At 32.8% G+C, this 21,665-nt stretch overlaps 1 protein-coding gene across 6 annotated transcripts in view; it reads left to right on the top strand.

The window, feature by feature from the left end:
* Positions 1–18,508, top strand: part of Wnt2 (Wnt oncogene analog 2) — a 210,880-nt gene extending 192,372 nt beyond the window's left edge. For all 6 annotated transcript variants that reach the window (XM_088228734.1, XM_088228732.1, XM_088228731.1 and 3 more), the window contains 5 exons: positions 2,730–2,858; positions 7,085–7,227; positions 13,515–13,714; positions 15,380–15,525; positions 17,235–18,508. In XM_088228734.1, the coding sequence (XP_088084860.1) occupies positions 2,730–2,858; positions 7,085–7,227; positions 13,515–13,714; positions 15,380–15,525; positions 17,235–17,386 (770 nt within the window). In that variant the 3' untranslated portion in view covers positions 17,387–18,508. The remainder of the gene's footprint in view (positions 1–2,729; positions 2,859–7,084; positions 7,228–13,514; positions 13,715–15,379; positions 15,526–17,234) is intronic.
* The last annotated feature ends 3,157 nt before the right edge of the window (positions 18,509–21,665 follow it).

Genomic DNA, 21,665 nt, shown 5'->3' with positions numbered 1-21,665 from the left:
CGTTTATATTCAAATATTGTTTTTATTTTTCGTATATTTTCAGAAAACTTTGTCGTATAATTTAATGCTCTAATTTTTACCGCGTGTAAGTAAACTTTATTTGTATCCAATTTCCCGTAGGCCTGAAGTTCATCAATGAATGGTTAGGCCATTCGTTGAATGAATTAAATTAGCCCAACGTTCAACGTGTTGGCTGGTTAAAAGCTAGTACTTTGAAAACGTCCGAACCAAAAGCCGCCGGGTAAGGTTAGGTTAGATCGGGTTAAGTTTAATAACTTTTTTTTTTAAAAATTCAACCTATCCTAACCTAACCTAACTTCACAAAATAAAATAAATTACATAATAAACATTTAGTATTGTTTTATAAAAATTAAAGGGACCAAGCGACGCGCGACGTTCAGCCCTTTCGTTAAACGTTGCTTTTAATACTGGCATTTAATTTTACATTTTTTACATATTTTTTTTGCACCACAACAGGCCAGGAGGCCTAATTACAGTGGTGAATTACATCACAGAGCACCCAGGCTTGAGAAAAATAACATTTTAATTTTTGTGTTCTCACCGGGAATCGAACCCGGAACCTCCCGTGCGTGAGTCAAGCGTCTTGACCACTACACCGCGCAGGCCGCCATGAACAGCCTAGCCGCCCAACTGAGTGGCTGATTGAACTATTTGGCGGCGACATAGATACTATGTAGTATTTTATTGTTTTTAGTAATATTACTTTATAAAAAACACATTATTTAAAAAAAATAATAATGTGTTTTTTTTATTTTGTATGCTTAAATTACAATTTATACCTTTAATGTGGATTTTACTACAAGCTTAACCTTAAACGGTCATTCATTGATGCTTTGACCCTAGCTCTTATGGATAGCAGTGGAAAGCCGTGATTTATTTTATAGGTAATCTACAAAAATGTTCATTAATTTGTACCTACATATAAACATAAAAGTAATCTAAAAAAAAAGAAATTTTTTTCTGTGGTTCTATGAAAATCAACTCAAACAACATTTTTTATTAACCACGCGATATACGTAGCTTTATTATACTCTATTTTAATACAATACTTGTACAAAAGTTTATTAACAAATACCACAATGACATTCAGCAGCAGCTGTTAACACTGAGCACTGGCCGATTCCTTTTAAAATGAATAATACCAAAAACGACCACTGCGAACGCCACATGTTCTATGTGATACATAATAATATTTTGTCAACAGTATCTTATCAAAGAAAAATAGTTCTTCGGAAATAATGTTAGAAATACTAGTTTCCAAATAGAGAATGTTTAATTTATTAATTTATTTATTTATTAACTTAAATTGACCATGTATACAATTTATAAGGTTTAAATATTACAATAAAAGAATAGTTTAAAACATTTAAAAAAAAAGAAAGAAGCATTGACAAACATAAGGGACATCGAGACAAGATCTGGACTATTTATTTAGTGCTCGTTTAAATCGTTGTAAACATAAACCAAAAAAGTCCAGATCTTGTCTTGAGTTAACAATACGACAAAGGCGGGTCATTTGAGAATTTAGGCCATAGTTTGTTCTATGCTGATCGATGAACTGTACTTCATTGTTTCTCAATCTACGAGTCGGTATATTGAATTTTACTTGTCCCAGTAATGATGGAACATCGATTATACCATTTAGTATGCCGAACATATATATGTAGTCAATATTATTTCTACGTTTTTGTAGACTAGAAATATTTAACATTGACTCTATTTCAGCATAAGAATAATTATCTCTCTCTAGTCCGAGCATCCACGCTATTTTTCGAAGCAAGCGATGTTGGACTGATTCAATGTGATTTATGCGATTGACATAGAATGGAGACCAGACCACTGAGGCATATTCTAGAAGAGGGCGAACAGTTGAGCAATAAAGAGTTTTGATTGTACGGACATTAGTAAAATCAGAGGATACTATTACATACTATTTGTAATCTGCAAGCTTGTTTTAGTACAAAAAAGCTGACTTGGGTTAAAGATGTAAAATAAGTGTACTTTTTTGTATGCAGGAATAAGCTGAAGACATCTGTTAGTTTCATCGTTCACTGAGAACGGGCTGGGCGCTGGGCGCTGGGCGCACTTCATAGTATTATATTAGATATTTGTTTGTAGGAAGATATAAACAGTGTCGGTAATTTATAATAAATAACAGTATTTTATTTATTTTCCCATAAACATGTTGACTATAAAACATTATTATCGAAAATCAAATATAATAGTAAGCTGTGCATAATCGCTTATTTTGACGATTCGCCCCTTATGGATAGCATAGTATTGCACTCCTCTATTTGCTTTCTGGAACAGGCATAATATTTTTATTAATAATAACTGTTTAGCTCATTACCTTTCAGGTTTTGTACACTGATAACAGAAGGAATGTTGTGGACGGTATGGAAATTGTACTCACTTTAAAAATTTTCCCTTTGTTTCTTTTATGAAGCACTTCACTTTTACTATTGCACAGCTACCGATATCTATTTATGAAACACTAGTTTTACTTTGTCAGAAGTATGCAGATAAAGATATATGAAAAGGACTTATCAGAATCACACTTTACACAATGTGACTTGTTTACAGGACTGTAGGACAACAATGATTTGAATTAGGAAGGATGTTGGTAGGGTCAGAATATTTACAGCCTTATAAGCGTTGTAAATATAAAAAAATATAAATTCAGTACTTAACATTAACATTTATTTTAGGTTCAAGGGAGGCTGCCTTCACCTATGCCATAGCGTCCGCCGGAGTCGCGTACGCCGTCACTGCAGCCTGTGCCAGGGGTGATATCCCCGCCTGTGGTTGTGATAGGAGACGAAACACTATGCCACCGCGTAAGTTCTAATCTCAATGATATATTTATTCTTCAGTTTTGTTTTGTTCTTCGCTATACTTTTAACCGTCACTTTGTTCAGTGCAATACCCGACAGACTACATTTATTTACACTCTTTATCAAAATACAGTTCCATGTTCACTTTGCCCGGCTAACAAGGGTACATACCCCGTTCCAAGCTAGGCAATTACATTTTAATATATCATAATAGTTAACAAATTAATATAGAGCACAGACAAACAAAATATAAACTTATTCGTATACACATTTTGATACATATACATACATACATACACATATATACACACATATATACATACACATATACACACATGTACATACACACACACGTACACACATCCATGCGCATACACATGCATACATTCATAAAAACATAGACAATTTATTTATGCGAAACTTCATGGTGGTCATCTATAAATATTTTATTTTTTTTAATTATTCCTTATTTTTTATATTTTATTTTCGACATCCAGTAAGAATCTCCAATCCGTGGCATGCATCAACTTTTCTGACTCCCTACGACCAATGTCATGAAAGAGCGAGGTCAACACCCTCCGTAACTTGACAACACTTCCGTCTTTCCAAGATTCTGGCAAAAGGATATGGACCTTTTTGCCTACGTAATAGTGTTGTCTCGATGCCAGAACAGTGTTGACCCCTTCACTTAGTATCAGATCCCTATTAGAGTATCTAGTATTATAGTTGTGGTTGACGCTTGGGTAAATGTCTATATTTAAGTGTGTAACCACTACCGTTCTCAATATATACTGTTGAATAATATTCAGTACTCTGAATATTATATAATTTCATACCTAACGTTCTACAAAATATTTATGGTTTGAAGTTTATCATCATTTATTTATTTATTTGAAAAATTGTAGTCTGCATTACTTTACAGGCTGTTTAACCCATTTTGTAATGCAGACTGTAAATATAAGTTAGAATTTAATGAATAGAATGCAGATCATCATCATCTTTCCCTTTCCACACCTTATGGTGCATAGGGCACTGCATTGGTACACCAATCGCAGCGTATCTTGATCATTTTTGTTACATGAATGTAAGATAATCAGTCTTATGCTTCAGGTACCAGTCCAGGGACACAGTTCTAGTGTGTAAACACCCATTCAAATAAATAAGAATGCAGATAGCTGCTAAATTGTCGATTTGTACAGAAAAATAGATCTATATTATCCGCAGAAGCCGTATTCAGCAAGCGAATTGCCTTTTTAATAGGTGAATTCTGACTTGCATTTGTACGGCTTCTGGGTGTGTAAAACAATACATGAGATCTCCTCCTAGTCAATTTATTGGGAACATACAAACGGATCTCGTATACGAGTATTTGTAGTATTTATTTATTTTATTTGATTTTATTTTACAGAAAACATACAGTCATACATAATAAGTATTAAAAACAATTTTTTTTTTAACATTAAAAGACCAATTAAGTTTTTATAAATTATGCAAAAGATATAAACATTAAATGTGACAAAAAAATAAATAAGAATTTCAAGTGAGAAAAGAATAATGGTTAACATTTGCGTTTTCCATGGAGGTAATAAATTAAAATAAATTAAAATACCGAATGCACACTCCGAGCCATCCACGCACACACACATGAACGCACATATAAAACATATACATTACATGCGGCACAAATACATAGCATAAACCACTCAAAACGCACATTCAGCAACTATCCCAAATAATCGACCCCATCAAGAAATTTTCTGTATAAATGCAACGTGCAGTTAAAAATGTTTACATCAATTCTGAGTCCATTATAATTTCTACGGGTACGTCTAATGAATGAATATAATTATATCATAAACTTCAGAAAATCAGCTTAAAGAAATGTCTCCCAAGAAAAAATTGGCGACGGGATTTGAGGGTGGCCAGCATCCAGCATCCCTGCTAAAAATAATGATGCATAATAATTTTTTTTTTAAGACATAAGTATCGCAAAAATCGCTTTTGAACCTTCACTATTTCGAGGATATGGTTCGATTCAGAAGGTTCCCAAATTATGGAACAGTATTTTAGTACGCTGCGGACTATAGTCCTTAAAATATAGCTTGATTAGAATGACAGCTTTCAAACTGATTTCATTAGTGATGGGAAATTGCTGATCACTGATCAAATCGATTTTATCAGTTATTTCATGCAACCATGAAACTCTGTTTCTGAAAATTTATATAAAAACGCAAAAACAAGCCTATTATAATGTGTTCAACACAATTATTCACCAAAAAATGAGACATTTATACTTTTTTCATGAACAACATCAAATGATTATTTTTTTATTCGATCAATTTACATTGATCAATTTGTCCATCTCTAACGTTTTTGCAAAATGATGTAACCTTGTAAGAACGTAGTTAATAATTAGGTTTAGTTAAGTTTTTTTTAGTTTTAAAGCTGATTTTATACATAAATGTTGGTTTATGTTTCAAACATTGTATTAAAAAAATAAATTAACACGCCAGATACAAATGATTTTTCGTGTGTCAATATAAATAACTCCTATGACGTTACTACAAAGTTATGTCGTCACTTTTTCTGACAACTATCATGTTACATTTTAAGGACTATAATGTATCATACAATGTACGAATTGCAGTAGTATTATTGAAATATCTAGATTTTCGAAGTACAAAGCCAAGCATCTTACTAGATTTATCTACAACACCAGTAATATGGGACTTAAAAGTGAAATTCATCATGAAAATCATGAACATCATTCCATGTCCGCTCCCTAGTTGGAGCATATGATGTCCACAAAGAGCCTTCGTGCATTTCTATTGGCTGCCAGCTCTTGTACGTCCTTCCAAGTCAGGTTTGCGTCCCATATTTCTGACATAAACTGTCAACAGTCAGCACTAAACATCCAGGACGTCGAGAACCAAATGCCTTGTAAAGTAGGCAAGCGTGGGTTTGGGCTTTCAGGAGGAATCCGCAGTATATGGCCCAGCCAACCGTATCGCCTTCGTTTGATGACGGTTTTTACTCTACTTTCCTGCGTCCGTTCTCTTATTACTTTATTTCTCACAAAGTCAAACCACCGTAAACCTTATATTTATACCTATACCTATTCTCAAAAAGTATTTTTTTGTTTCGGGCTTTGGTAAGGAGCCACGATTCGCATCCGTAGAGGAGAAAATGTTATGGGACGGGTGCGCGTGAGTTAATTTGAGGTTTAATGAGAAAGATGGATTACACTTGAAGTTATTTATTAAGTTGTTAGACACCAGTTACATACGATTATCTTGTATAGAAGGAATTTTTTAATAGCGAGCACTGGCAGAGAGCTGGTGGCCAGACGACACGAACCGTCAAGATGAAATGTAGAGCATTTTTCCGATGCTCGGCGTTTAATAGCTCGTGCGAGCTGACGTTGCAGCGGACTACGCGTTGCGGGCCAAAGCGGAGTTCGATCCTGGCAACCTCACGGCTGTTTGTGTTGCTCGCCACAAGGTGTTATGCAGGCGTTATATAGGCGGCATTTACTTTTCATTGAGTAAATATCCGATCTCCAGACAGCCTTCATAGTGTTGAATGTGGCATCTGCTACTCCTAGCCGCATTCCTTGTTCTTTTTGTAAGCTGCATTTTTTTAAGTTTAAACTTCAATCTATTTTATTTATTCTTTCGAAAAAAAAACTTCTTCTTCTCGTGCCGCTGCTATCGGAGGTTGGTGACCGTCAAACACAACCCGATCCTAGGTCATTCTGAAGAGCATTGCAGCATCTGGTATTCCAAACCAGTGCCGATAATTTCTGAGCTATGATGTCATTGACGTCCAATACCCGTCTACCTTCTATCTTCCATTCCATCATGAGCTGTAAAAAGGGTATATTTTTCTCCACGGAATATGTGGCCAAAGTATAATATTTTGACAGTTGCTAACAGTTCTCTTTATTTTTCCATTGTATTCAGTTTGAGTGTCCCTTTCGCTGGACACTCGCACAGCCCATAAGATAAGCAGCATTCTCCTGTACAACCACATTTTGTGTGCCTCAATTTAATTTATTATGGAGATTTTAAGAATCCATATTTTTGCTACATATAATAGCATGGATAACGCGTATGCTTTTAATAAACTGAAAAAGTTTTACTATTTTTTAAACTTTTTTGGTGTAACTGGGCCTAAATTTTCCAATGATAATTACTTGGAAAGTTTTCCTGATGATTTTGTATTTGTAGCTAGGGCTGGTTGGCGGTGGGGAGGGTGCGGAGCTGACGCTGCCTACGGAGCAAGATTTGCCAGAAGATTCTTGGACGCAAGGGAACTGGAGGGAGATGCTAGAAGTCTCATGAATCTTCACAATAATCGGGCAGGAAGAAAGGTATCCATAATGTAATTTTAATGTGATCTAATACTAAAGACATCAAGTTATTGGAAAAAGTCTAAAGATGTGCTACAAAAATCCCAAAATAACTCAAAAGGATGCCTTACCACGGTAGATTAAAAACACTATGACTTACATCATCGGAAGAATGATAGAAGAGAGGGGATTTTATAGAAACTTATAAAATACTCAATTATTACTATGACTGTCCCCTGCATGAAATGTATTCATTAAATCCCAACACAAATTTATAGGGTCATAGGGATCATAGGCGCATCAGCAAAGGCTGCCTGCCTGTAATGAATAACAATAAAAACAATATTATCATTTATTTTTCATGGATAAAACCTGTTAAGGTTTATATTATTTTAAAAAATATTGTACAATATTTTAGGAATGTTTCAAGATGTCTCTCACTTCAACCTTCATTTTTTGTGTAGTTGTTAAATTTAGTCTGTGCTGTAGGTTATTGTAAACTTTCAGTTTGCTACTAAGCGGTCGAGGCAGTCCTATTTTGGATTTTTTTATCTGCGTATTGTATCTTTTGAACACATCCTGTGTTCGTGTCCTTTTTTCCCTCTCTATGATTATGGAATGGAGCTTCTCACTACTATTCGCAGCCCTGCTATATGTTATGTTGGATATACAGATCTGGTGGGCCCCAAAAATAATTTCAAGGCTTTTCAAAAGTTTTGTAATCATTTCGGCAAATTGATCATGTCCAATTAATTTAATTTTCATTAAAAAAATCACTTCCCTCTTCTCTATCTAATGAAATGCATATTATGTATTTCTGGATTACCTTCTTTCAGTAAAAAGATGTTAAGGCTTCAAGATTATAGAGAGTTTCTTCGGGCATCTTTTTTAGTTCGGCAGCAAGCCATTTTTCCGTTTATGTGGGCACCGCCAAGGAGATTTATGTCCTCTGATGCGGTATGCGGTATACGGTATGTGGTGGGCAAGCTGTCTGTGCATGGTAACGATATGAAGTTTTCGTGTCGTGATTGTGTATGTCTGTTACTTTTGTTAGTATGATTTCGTCATCCTTGATGTGACTTAGTTTGAGTTTGGGTATTAGTTTGAGAATTTCAAGCTTGTTGAAGTTGTCTATGTATGTTTAAATGTTTTGTACAGCATTATTGTGGGTGTAAATAGTCTAATTTGTATGCCTTTTTAATTGTATTATTTTTATAGTCTTTGTAGTTTTTTTTGTTTCCAGTTCACCAAAAACGTACACAATAGTGTAGTTTGCTTTCTGCATATGCTTGATTTATTTGTTTTTTTTTTTGTGGAATGTATTATTTTGTTTTGAAAAACATACTGTTTTGTTTTGTTAGATCATCTTTTTGATTTTCAATGTGGTTGCTCTATTTTAACTGTCTGTCAAGGTCTAATTATATTTATTTATTTTTTATTTCAAAATACAAAAATGTACAAAACATAATTGTATTCCCATGAGTTAGCAAACTCATTTTGTATTCATTGTATCATATTGTATTCTCTAGTTTGGTGAGTTTTTCCGTTATTATCTGACATAAATCGCCTACCGTTTTTTAGATTCCATATTCGATTCCTGGCATGGTCGACGTGAAATATTGTTTTTAAATTGTTTTTACAGTGCGATATTTCACTATCTCTGGACTGGCACTGGAAGCGTAAGATCGATTACCCTAACTTTGACTCCGGTGCTACCAAAAAATCAGATACAGAGAGTTTGCTTTTCACACTCCCAATTTATCGACAGTCCAGTCAGTTTAGATCTCAATTGAAATCCCACGTCATTCGTTTATCATACCCGTTTAAAATCACAAACTTAAAAATGCAATATTAGCTGTTTAAGTATAGAATTGTAAAGCACCCTTAAAGGTGATTTTTTACAAAATGGCGCTATATAAATCAGCCAAATATTATTATTAAGAGGAAAGGCGGTAGCTGAGAAATTTAATGAATAGGTATTTTAACATTGTTTTAATTATTTATTTATTAACGCCCTAGGGGCTTTTACATATCCAGAGGTTATAAACAATTAAAAATTTTAAAATATGTACATAAAAAATATATGAAAATACTAGAAACTAAAAATACTATTATTTAAAAAAAAAAAATATTGGCTCCTGAAGTTTGATAAAGTTAGAGCAAATATATGTAATTTTTGATCATCAGTGTATTTGTTCCCGAGAGAGTCAATTCTCAGGAACTGAGAATTAATGCGCTAATTGGGCTTATATATAAGTAAATATGATGCCTTATTGGCCTATTAGGCACATTGAGATATAAACATTTGACCAAATCAGCTGTCAGCATCAGTTTTGCTGTACTCTGTTTTAGACTAATTTTACCTAACTAAAATCGACAAAAATGACGTTTCGTTGTCCCTTTTTCCGCAACTCAAAACTGAACCGATTTATTGTTTTTTTTTTTAAAAAGGTATTAAAAGAAAATTATCTGTGTCGATATGTTTCCTTTTTTTTAAAAATAGTAACCTTATTTATATACCCTTCGTTTGAAGATGGCAGATAAAATTGGACGCTTTTAAAAGTTTTGGGATGGCCCTAGGGTCTAGGGAACTAGTTCCCATGATTAATAATCTTGTGGCATAGCCCAGGGAGAAAATACGGGAGTACTTTTGTATGAAGACCGTAAGTATGTAAGACCGTGTTTCCTCTAAAGATACATTGTTGAAGTAAAGAGCAAGAGCCATATGCACTACGCGCTACAGCCACTCCTTTCTACATCTCCCCTACAAATACACAAACATTCGTAAATAATAATATTATCGTATTGTTTATATGTAATAAAATGAATTTAACCTTTTGGTCTTCTCGGAATGAAGACATTATGCAGATAACAATATATCACTGACACGAGTGTGTAATATCATAATTAATATCCTTAGTGCATTCCTGGGCAAAGAAGGTTTAAATAAGCTGTATTATTTCGAAGTCAAGTTTATAAATGGTTTGATTGTGTAATCTAAAACCACTTCGCGAAATATAATATTAAAGGTGGCGGAAAATGGCCGTATGATTAATGATGTGACCTCTCAACTTCAATTTAAAACGCTGTTATTAAATACGTATATAAACACTCACCATCATCATCATTTCCTTTCCGCACCTAATGGTAAATAGGGCACTGCATTGGAACAATTCATAGATGGGAAAGTGAAAGTCAATATCCCAAGAGAAAAAAATATTCCTCGCATAGTAAGGATAAATATTTTTGTATTAAAATCCAGTATGTTGGTTTAAATTTTATTTTCCTAATTCGATGCGAAAATATCCATTTGAAGAATGCAAAAAATGCAAATTCATTATTTAAATAAATAATTAATAATAATAATAATAAAGTCTTATTTCCTATGTAAACTCGTGTTACATCACGGCCACTCAAGAGTTAAAAACTTAAATTTTGTAAATCGCGATTTTAACTGAATGAAGAACTTCAGCCCTACGGGTAATTGGATACAATAAATGTTTTCTTGCACACTTTAAAAAATGGAGCCTTCAATTGTACAGCAGTTTCCTTAAAATGTACCAAAAAAAATTGTTACTGGCATTGATTCTACACGACTCGCCATTAATATTGCATGCACATTCCTATCGCTGATTTCTTTAACACAACCTTCGAACAGATCGATCGATTAAAGCCTTAAGCCCACCCATGTATTTTCGTAATAACACATCTTTCACTTACCTAAATACAGGTATTTGCTATGGTTCATGCAATAATGGCTCAAAATTTGCAGACAAAACGACAAATTACTTCAGTAAAGTATCATTACCAGCCTTACTTGAGCGTGTCCAAATTCCTAAGTACACCTTTGGTGAAAATGGCGGCGATGTATACAAGATGGCTCGAGTAATATCTTTGTTTTTAATGTCGACCAAGACAGTACTCGGTCAAATCAAATAACAGGTAATTATGTTAATGCTCATATAAAAATTAAAGTGACTAAATTAATACTAAATATAATGCGCGCTGTACTGTATTTATGTACAATAAATTGCACAACAATTTGTATTTTTTTATATTGGTATATAGGTAGGTCGAACAATCAAAATTGCAACCGTTGAACAATACGTAAAATGAGTCTAAGCGGAAAGTAGGTTGGTAATTAGTCACCATCATCGAATTTCATCCACACCTGATGATGCATAAGGCACTTGTCGCCGAAAGAGGGGCGAAAACCCGCCTGTCTGACTTGATGCCTCAGCTCCTGACTCCGGGTCGTATATCCGGAACTGGGGCGGCGTGTCGCTAGCGACAGCGGGAACCTGAAATCCATCGTGATTCGAATACAGGGACTGACGCCTAGCCACGACCTTCCTTTTCTTAGTTTTCACCACGAAAGAAGGGCACTAACGTTGTTAGAGAAAGGTTGCTGTCACGCAGACGCGGCCGTCCTATTTGAAGGCCGATTGCAATTTTAATAAGGTTTCCGAATTCCAGTCCCCAGACAACTGGCGGGATGGAAAATACTTTTTTTTATTAAAAGGTCGACTTTGGGCACTTGATTAACATTGATGTTCACAGAATAAAAGGTTTTAAAACGGCGAAATCAATCCGTGTAAAATCAAGTGAAAGTTTGACAATTTCCTCAGATAGAGCTCATCAGACCTGGGCCACGATTATGAACGCTATCTTCATCGGTACATATTGAGACGGTATAAACTGACATCTAACATCGATATTTATGCTGAAAATGTGTATATTTGTATGAAAATTCAAAGTATCTTCGTCGGTAGCCGGTAAATGAACATGTTTAGGAAAAAATTGTGAACATTTGTTATTTTTCATACAGAAAACTTAACTTTGAAGATAAAATTGAAGGCAAATTTAAACTTCCCGTTAGAATACGTACCCTGACCGTATGGCGTAAAGTCGGACTTTGATACGGCCGGCCGCTCTATTTGAGATACCTGAGTCTTAAGAATTTTGAAACGACTCGATAGATAATGCAAGGAAAATTAAAAGATTCAAATATACGCATTTTAATGGCAAAATGTAGAAGCTATGAAGACATGACGATCGGTGAAGACCGCAGCGAAATCGGTTGCCTGGTGCATCTAGAATCATCTTTTCTACTCGTTTTTTTCCATCTCGCGCGGGCCAGATTTGAAGTTTCGCGTTTTCAACCTGACCCGAAGAATTTTCCAAACACGATATCGAACGGCCCCGAAGACCTGGTTCCGCTGCGGAGACCATCGGTCTTAATGGCTTTGATTTATTTACAAAAAAAAACATATTAAATTAACAAAAAAAATATGGTTCAAAATACGTAAATTTCCCGACGCGTTCAAATCGCGCGGGAATATTAAAAAAAAAACAAAATGAAAATTACTCGGATAATTCTGAAATAAATTAAACCGTGCAACAGAGAATATTTTATAATAATTAATAAAAACAGATCGGATAAGATCGGAGTGAGGTATTCAGTCTCACGCTTCATGGGCCAATTTAGGAACAAAAATAGGTCCTTGCTTTACATACTTGAAAACCGTTTGAAAGACCTTCATATCGGTTTCGCTTATACTAAAAAAAACAATACTGTTTTCTCAAAAATCGAAAAAACTCTTTTTTATTTCTGTTTTATAAACGGCAATTTCAATTCAATTTGACTCTACTGTTTTCATTGCCCCCTTTCACTGTGAGTTTAGAAAATTATAAGAAAGGCCTTTGTCTGATATTGTTATTTTTCGTCACTTCTTCCCAACCATGTCACCCAAAGTCAAAATCTGCTATTTATCAAATCTTCTAAGATCATCTTTCGTTTTTATGTTACAATGTCCAAAATGTGTAGATTAGTCAAGTTACTCGTATCACACAATTTGGAATTCTTTGAGATAGATCTTCCTGTTTTTCGTAGACCTCTTTGCCACTAACGCAGTGTGGGATGAAAATGGATTGGCATGGATTAGCTCTAAGTCTTATATACTATGTTGATCGTGTTAATAAATATATTGTATTCCATTATTTTACTGTCCTTTTTTGTCATTACTTCAGTGTTTTATGTTATTTTTGTTCAGTTTCTTGAACATATGTTTCTTCATATAACTGTTGTAATTGGCTAAGGCCGAATATAAAATAAATAAATAAAATTACTTAATTGCAATTAATTACACGAACAGAAGCGAACATTGTTTTTTTTAGATTGAGACCTACAGGATCAATTAGATCAGCTTCTTGACTGTATTATGATTATGTCTATAAAACAATATATTCGTCTATTTAAGAATGCACTTAAAATGCTCGTATTAAGAGTTTTTTTCTCTGAGTTTCAGATTGTCAAATCATCTCTGCAGACGGAATGCAAGTGTCATGGGGTATCGGGGTCTTGTACCATGAAAACTTGCTGGAGAGCCCTTCCTCCTTTCTCTCTCGTGGGGGAGGCTCTCATGAAGAAATACCATAGGGCGAGGCACGTCACGACCACCATTACAGGAGTCCCAGAGAAGCCTGAACAGCAGTTGGTTTTGAAAAGGTGTAAATTTTTTAAGAAGTTCACTTTATTTTTCACTGACATTGGCGTTTGAAGTATAACAACAAAGAGATATGTTATTTAGATGAGGATAAATAAATCAATTAGAATAAAATGAAAATTGTGACATCTGCGTAAACACGGACAAATTAAAAGGGATGGAAATATCCCCTTAATTTTTAACTTTTGGCTCAAAGAACGGTAGTTGTCGATTTCTGTCCGTAGAGATGCGACATTTTTAAATGTCTGTGCCCACAAATTAATGTTTCAGCGTGACAATGAGGAAGTTCGGTAGTTTTAAAAAAATATATGTATTTGTTAACAGAATATAAAATTAAGGCAAAATAAAAAAAAATTAATTATGTAATGTATTATCAGCGCTACGATTGTTTCAAAGTTTTGTAATTACTCTGCGTCTGACGTCATAAGTTTTTTTTGAAAATTGGCTTCCCGTAAACCAACAATCTATGACAACACTCTAACATTGGTTTATTCGGAAAAAAACTAGTGGCGTCGCGTCGCGTCATTCAAATGCTACCAAATTTCTTTGGGCGCGGTGCTACAACGTCGCTTCGTGTTACATTAAGCAATTGACGGAATATTCTGAAGTTGACTTATGAAAAAAAAAACTTATATATGCAGTTTAATAATTTATTCCTTTTCCATAATTTATGAAAATATTAATATAATTTACGTCTGTTACAGCCAAATTAAGGAAAAATCATAAATACCCAGCTCATTTAACTAGCATGCACCCCCGCTCACTGCCAATAACCAACTTATTGAACGAATGAGAAAAACACAAATGACTTATGTTTTCCTTGTCTTGTAGGTATCTATCGTGCTATGCTGTTGTCTCTTTTACACAAAAACCGGCCACAGAACAGCCTCTCTATCTTCCTGGTTATAAGTTCTATTCTTGTGCTCTTTTTTATACAGTTGAACAGATTTTTTGTTGTATTGGCATCACTTTCATTCATTTAATTATTCTTCGCGTAGCAAGGATAAATGTTTTTTGTATTAAATCTCTTATATAAATTTAATTTCTTAAATCCAGTGTGAAAATGTCCATCTGAAGATTAAAAAAATATAACTGCACAATTAAAAACAATAAGAGATATGAGAGATCAAGTCTTGTATCCTAGCAGAGTCGTGTTACATCACAGCCACACAAGAGTTAAATCAACGTTTTCATGCATCTTTAATTTTCTTTTCTTTTCTTTTCTTTTCTTTTCTTTTCTTTTCTTTTCTTTTCTTTTCTTTTCTTTTCTTTTCTTTTCTTTTCTTTTCTTTTCTTTTCTTTTCTTTTCTTTTCTTTTCTTTTCTTTTCTTTTCTTTTCTTTTCTTTTCTTTTCTTTTCTTTTCTTTTCTTTTCTTTTCTTTTCTTTTCTTTTCTTTTCTTTTCTTTTCTTTTCTTTTCTTTTCTTTTCTTTTCTTTTCTTTTCTAAGAAATTCGCTGTACAAAGTAGTGCTTAATTTTTTACCACGCATTAGAAAACAATATTATTTTCATATCCAATTTTCCGTAGTCCTCAACTTTCTTATTCTGTCACCCCAGTAATGGAATGTTTTAGTAAAAAAAACATTATTTAAAATAATAAAAATGAATTTTAAATATGTTTTTTTTATATTTAATACATTTTTTATAAAGGTTGCTGTGTTTTTCAGATCCAGAGCTTTTCAGTCCCTAGCCAAACGATTGCCAAAGAGATCGGAGCTTGTATTCATAGAAGATTCACCAAATTATTGTGAAAAGAACTTAGCGGTCGGATCTCTCGGTACTGTAGGAAGATTCTGCAATAGAACTTCTAGAGGTAGCTATCCATTTTCGACTGGTATTATATATTTTTACGCAATTACTTTTCCTCTAACCGACACCTTCATACTGTTGAAATAGCGCCAAATAAAAAAAACATGCCAAAATGAATAAAAATTAAGTACCCACCTGGGTAATACAACATACAAAGGTACCGCAAGATCTTTTTTTTTAGTTAGATACTTAGTTACCCAAATAAAAAAAAGGCATTTTTAAAAATAGTGATGGTGAAACTTGTTATTTCGATTATTTAAATAATCGAACTTTTCGATCGTATCCATAATCGAGGTCAAAACAATTTTTTTTTTCGTTAACAAGTTCACTACTAACTCCGCGAATTGGCAGAGTTAGAGCTGGGAAGCAGTTTTTTCCGCCTATTGGCAGAGTAACTTTTTATTATTTGATCTCCAAGCCAATATGATAGTAAAACATGTTTGATTTTTTTCGAGATTTAAATATTTTAAGCTGGCAGTGAACGTGTTAATTTTTATTTTTAAAACATGCAAAATTATTGCTAAGATAATTAGTTATGAGAGATAATCGTCAAAAAGTGATATGCATAATCGATAACGATAGTCAATATCATTTTTAATTTGCCCATACGTATCATGTTATATTTTTTAATTATCACGAATGGCAGAACACTCTTGAAGCAGTTTATAGGCAACATGTGATGATCGGAACCTTATAAGTATTGTGTTGCTGACACGAAAAAATAATATTGTATTGTAGATTGTAAGAAGTGGAGGTATGTTGTTGGGAACATTAGCATAACTACAGTTGACTGCATACCCAGATATCCTGAGGTCATTCTAGATTACATACTTTAGCATAAATACTCCAGAGCATCATTCCAAGCATATTCAATACCACACACAGATCTAACATATGAAGGTATTTATTTGTTTAACACTTTATATACATATACAATATATATATACATATTAGGGCGGGCTTATTGCCTGAAGGCAATTTATTCCTATCTACCCAAACCGTTCAGTTTGAGAAAATTACAAATACATGGACATATTGAATCTTACAATTTTATTATAATTTATTGTATATTTTTATAAAAAAATTAAAAACAAAGAAATATATATTTTTTTTTTAAAACACTATACTATGAAGAGAGGAGAGGGGATGGGAAGGAAATAAGAAGGATAAAAAAACAATTTAAATATTTAGATAGTGACATTTCGATCTTGACTTAAATGTAAATAAAGAAGGGTCTCTAACATTAGTGGGTAGATTATTCCACAATCGAGCGGTTACTACTGTGAAAGAGGAGGCAAGAAAATTAGAGCGATGACAGGGTATTAAAAGGGTTCTCTCGTTACTAGAAAGAAGAGATAGTCCGTGTTATGAAAGAGGTTGGAAGAGCTCTCTCAGATAAACAGGCGAAGTGGGATTATTAAAAATATTGTGAAGAAGTGATAGAATGTGAATGTTTCTTCTATGCCTGATACTGAGCCAGTGTAGTCGCGTGCAATACTCGGTTAAGTGGTCAAATTTGCGAAGATCAAAGATATAACGCATACACATATTCTGCAATCGTTCTAAGTTATCAAGTAGCATCTGGATAACATACATCCGCATAGTCAAGGAGTGGAAGAAATAAGCTCTGGACTAATGTTTGCTTAACATTTATTGGCAAGAAATTCTGTAATCTTTTAAGTGAGGTAAACTTAAATTGACGTTTAATTTTAGGGACTGATGGCTGTGATCTGCTGTGCTGTGGTCGAGGCTACAATACTCATCAGTATGTAAAAACTACGCAGTGTCGATGTCAATTTCACTGGTGCTGTTATGTGAACTGCGATGTGTGCACCGAGAGAAAAGAAGAATATACGTGCAAATAAAAACACTTTAGTGACCAAAATAACAAAGTTTATAAAGACATAGATACTTTTAATAAGAAAACATGTACCTTAATTTGTAGGATAAAAATGATAAAATTATACAGTAAAAATTGATCAAACCAGAATTTATCTTTTTTAAATAAGAATGGACGAGGAACTGCTTAATAGCGGCAACTACATAAATCTTTTACATTTTCTTCAGACTTCAAATCCAAGTGTTTTTATTTAAATTGGCTGAAGAATTTTCATAAATTTTTCGCAATCCCTAACAAGTTTTATACAAAAAAAACAATTCACGTTATTTTAAAACTAATTTTAATATTAAATGATTTTAAGTTCAATTTATCATTTACAAAAATAAGATTGTAAATAAAATTATGTATTTAAGTACGCACATAAAGTATTGATAATTTAGTATGTAAAAATGATTTGGCTAGGATTAATTTAGTATAGAATACGAATATAGTGAATGTACAAAATATCATCATGACATTTTTTTAATTTATGTATTGGCATTTTAGTGCTTGATTCAACATTCCATTTTGTTTCATTTTACACAATGACACTTACAGAAAACTCATCCCACAAAATCTTATTAGCCTTATAAAAATAGTGCTAAAAATATTTAGAGTGCAAATTTTTTATTACGTGCCGTATTTAAATTTCTTTCAACATTTGTAACAATACACTATTTTTTAAAACGCAGGTCTTTTTATTTACCAATAATAAAAAAACGGTTCGATTTAAATACCCAATGATATTTAAATAGGTTTTTTTAAGCATGGGTATTCCACCTTTAAATTTGCGACTGCAAAAATTACAGGTAGTTATAAAAAAAATATACATATTGAAAAGGGTATTTCATTTGTAGTTATTTTTTATCATAAACATTACAATGTCTCGACTATTCCCTCCTTCAAAAAGTTTTGAAAATCCGCTCGAAATAGCATACCATAGGAACTTGTTCCATCTCTATATATACAAAAAAAATGTGGTATCTACATTATTTTATAACGTCCTTACTCTATTTTACAAAATAAGTTCATTGTATGAAAATTAATCCAATGAGTACTTATGTAAAACCAAATTTAAAAAACCTCAATTTTACAGATATGTTAAAAATGAAACAAAGATATACTTACTTGCTAATTCACAGTTTATTACATTGTTCGTACAGCATGGATGTAAACCTTTTTATGTGAAAAAACATTTTTAGTGTGAATCAAAGGACTATAATCTGTAAGCAATTTAGAAATAATAAAAAAATGCCGACTTTATTTCAATAAATACATTTTGATTTATTATTATAAATGTGAAAAATAAAAATCAATTTACAGTGATTTTCAAATACGCCCTATTTAATAATATTATACTGGAACCTGGTTTAACACTGAATTTTGTACACGGTTTCGAAATAATACTGTTCAGTTTTTAATTGATTTTGTTTGACAATGCGTAATATTAGTTTAATTTAAATATTCGTTATTGAGATGCCCTGCCCTACATCGCTCTTTTACATAATTAAATTAAATTAATTATGGATAACTTATATAGCGCCATTTTCGTAATAAAATACCTCAAGGGCGCTTTACATGGTGATTCTATTGTTAAGTTAATTTAATTGCGTATAATAGCGTATAATATAATGATAGTGATAGAGAATAATCTCTGTTACGATATTTTGAAGTATGTTGCTGTCATATTACTGTATCTTTTAAAAAGGCACAATAAAAAATATAAAAAATTTAACCCGAATTAATTTTTGCACAAAGAAATCTAAGCAGCATTGTTTTTTATTTACACGGCACTAATGTAAAAAGAGATTCTAGTGTATTAAAATATATATTATTAGTAAAATCATAGATGTTAAGTTACGAACAGTAAGTTATGATTATAATTCAGTCGTGTTTAGTATTAATAGTTTGTAATATTTATATTTGTACTTAATTTTGTAAAGAAGTTCGTATTGTATACTTCACAAAGTATTTTAAGATTATTTGATTCGAGTTCCATGTTTTTATAAATAAATTAAAGAACGAAATTTGTTTTATTTTATTTTGTAATAAAAAATAAATACCTCTAATAAATTTGGTACAAACTTAAGTAAGTAGCTATATATATAAATATAATAAAATTTCGCCTCGTGGTCAGCGTATCTACCATGCAAGAGGTATCGAGTTTGATTTTAGACATGGTTGATATGAAATATATCCCAGATAGCAGTGAAACTTGGTACCAACTTGATTTAAGATTGATGGAAGGTTGAAAAGGAAAATTTGACGCGACAAGTTTTTATCAAAAGTTGCTGGAATATTGTAATGTCAAATTTTAAGAGACAAGTTTTGACAAAACTCGCTGGAATCTTGTTATGTCAAGAACGGTATTTCAGAACCCAAAGTCATATAGTGATGATCAACACATTGCCATATACATAAAAATATGGAGAGAATTCCTTTTTTTATTTAAACTGTTACTTTTCTACAAGAACGATTTTTTTTGGCATCACAACAAGCCGTGAGGCCCAATTACAGTGGTGAGAACTAGGAATCGAACCCAGAACCTTCCATGTGTGAGCCGAATGTCTTAACCACTACACAGCGGAGGCCACCGAATCAAATTAGTGCATAACAAATATACAAAAAAGTGGTTAATTCCAAACAACATTCAGATTGGCAATACTATCAAAGTCATAGAAAAATAATATATTTCACCGTTTCTGTCCGTGGGTTTTATGTCATTTTAATGATTTTGATTCGCAGTTCTGAGATAAATTCGTATTTTAATTACGCATTTATCATTGGATGTTTTTCCGGCGATTTTAAAACTTTTAATACTGTCGAAGTGTGAATACTCAGTTTAAAGGATAAACTGTTGATATGCCACTGAGGAAAAAACAATAAAAATGAGTTTTCGCAGTACTTTCACTCGACAAAACCATCTTGTCAAGAGTTCTTTAAAAAGTAAGTATGATATTAATATCTGTTTTTTTGTATTTTTTGTTTTTGTTTTTTTTGCTAAATAAATCCAAACTTGCATGATGTTTGTTTTTTTGTAAAAAAACAAACATCGTGCAAGTTTGTTGGATGGTAACTATAAAGTTTGCTTTAAACTTGCCTCAAGTTTACAGAGTTGCAATCTCAAACTTTGGTCAAGCTTGAACTCTTGATACTTCAAACTTGATACAAGCTTGAGGCAAGTTTAAATTGCTATCTGGGATATGTATAAAAGTTTTTTTACGCTAGAATTATATCACCTTTATGTAACAAAAAATATTTAACTACGCTGCTGATGGTGTATTAGTGGAGTGCCCTATGCACCATTAGGTGCGAAAGGGAATAATGAATGAAATTAAACAAAAATTCCAAATTTTTCTTCATTTGATTTACCCAAATATTTCAATGATAATAATACAAAAAAACGAAAATCAAATGGTGATCGAGTTGGGTTTGAACCTTAGATACGTCGTATAAACGCTAATCTGATATTGGTCAGTTTTACCATAAAACCATTTGGAATTGAGAGGGCACTCAATTTTTTTTCGTTTTTTCTATAATTACCTTTTTATTATTGCATTTAAAACGTATTACTGAGACAAACACAAACTGTTATTTTTCTCATTCAAACATTTATTTTTTCTGTTTTTGATAATAGAGAGGTTTGAAATAAAACAAAACATTGAAAATATATTTCTTTTGATACTCTTGTGCCTGTTAATGTTGTAATCATATATGGCTAAGAATGTTGAACTATGTACCTACAATTTCCTTACTCTAAGAAATTTGAAACAGCAGAAATGCGAATGCGCAGGTGCTCGGCAGGAGTATCATTAAAATATAAAATTAAGAGTTCACGCATTGGTGGTAGCATGAAGGTCCTTGACATAAATAGTAAGCTAGAAGAGAAACAGTAGGGACGGTACGGGCACATAAGACGGAGACCACCAGCGGTGGTATTCAAAATTTTCTCCATCCCCTAGAGAGTGGTTGATTTGGGGACTTTTTTGCATGCACCTTAACTTTGCTTCATCTGTGCTCACAATGGTGATTAAACGTCAAACAAATACAAACACGTGAAACTTAGTATGAAAATGTTCAATAAGACCATTATTGTGACCTTAAGCATTACCCAAAACACTTAATTTGACCAAACCGTTTTAGTATTTCTTCCGTTTTTTAAACAGTTTTATTCATCATTTGACGTTTAATCATCAGTGTGGTCATTTAATGAAGCAAAGTGTCGTCGCATTAAAAAAATAGAAATCATCAAATTAAACACTCTC

The sequence above is a fragment of the Micrasema longulum genome, unplaced genomic scaffold (assembly GCF_059751315.1).
Source record: "Micrasema longulum isolate JH-2025_06_02 unplaced genomic scaffold, ASM5975131v1 h1tg000605l, whole genome shotgun sequence".
Classification (NCBI taxonomy): domain Eukaryota; kingdom Metazoa; phylum Arthropoda; class Insecta; order Trichoptera; family Brachycentridae; genus Micrasema; species Micrasema longulum.
This window is presented reverse-complemented; position numbering and strand designations above follow the sequence as displayed.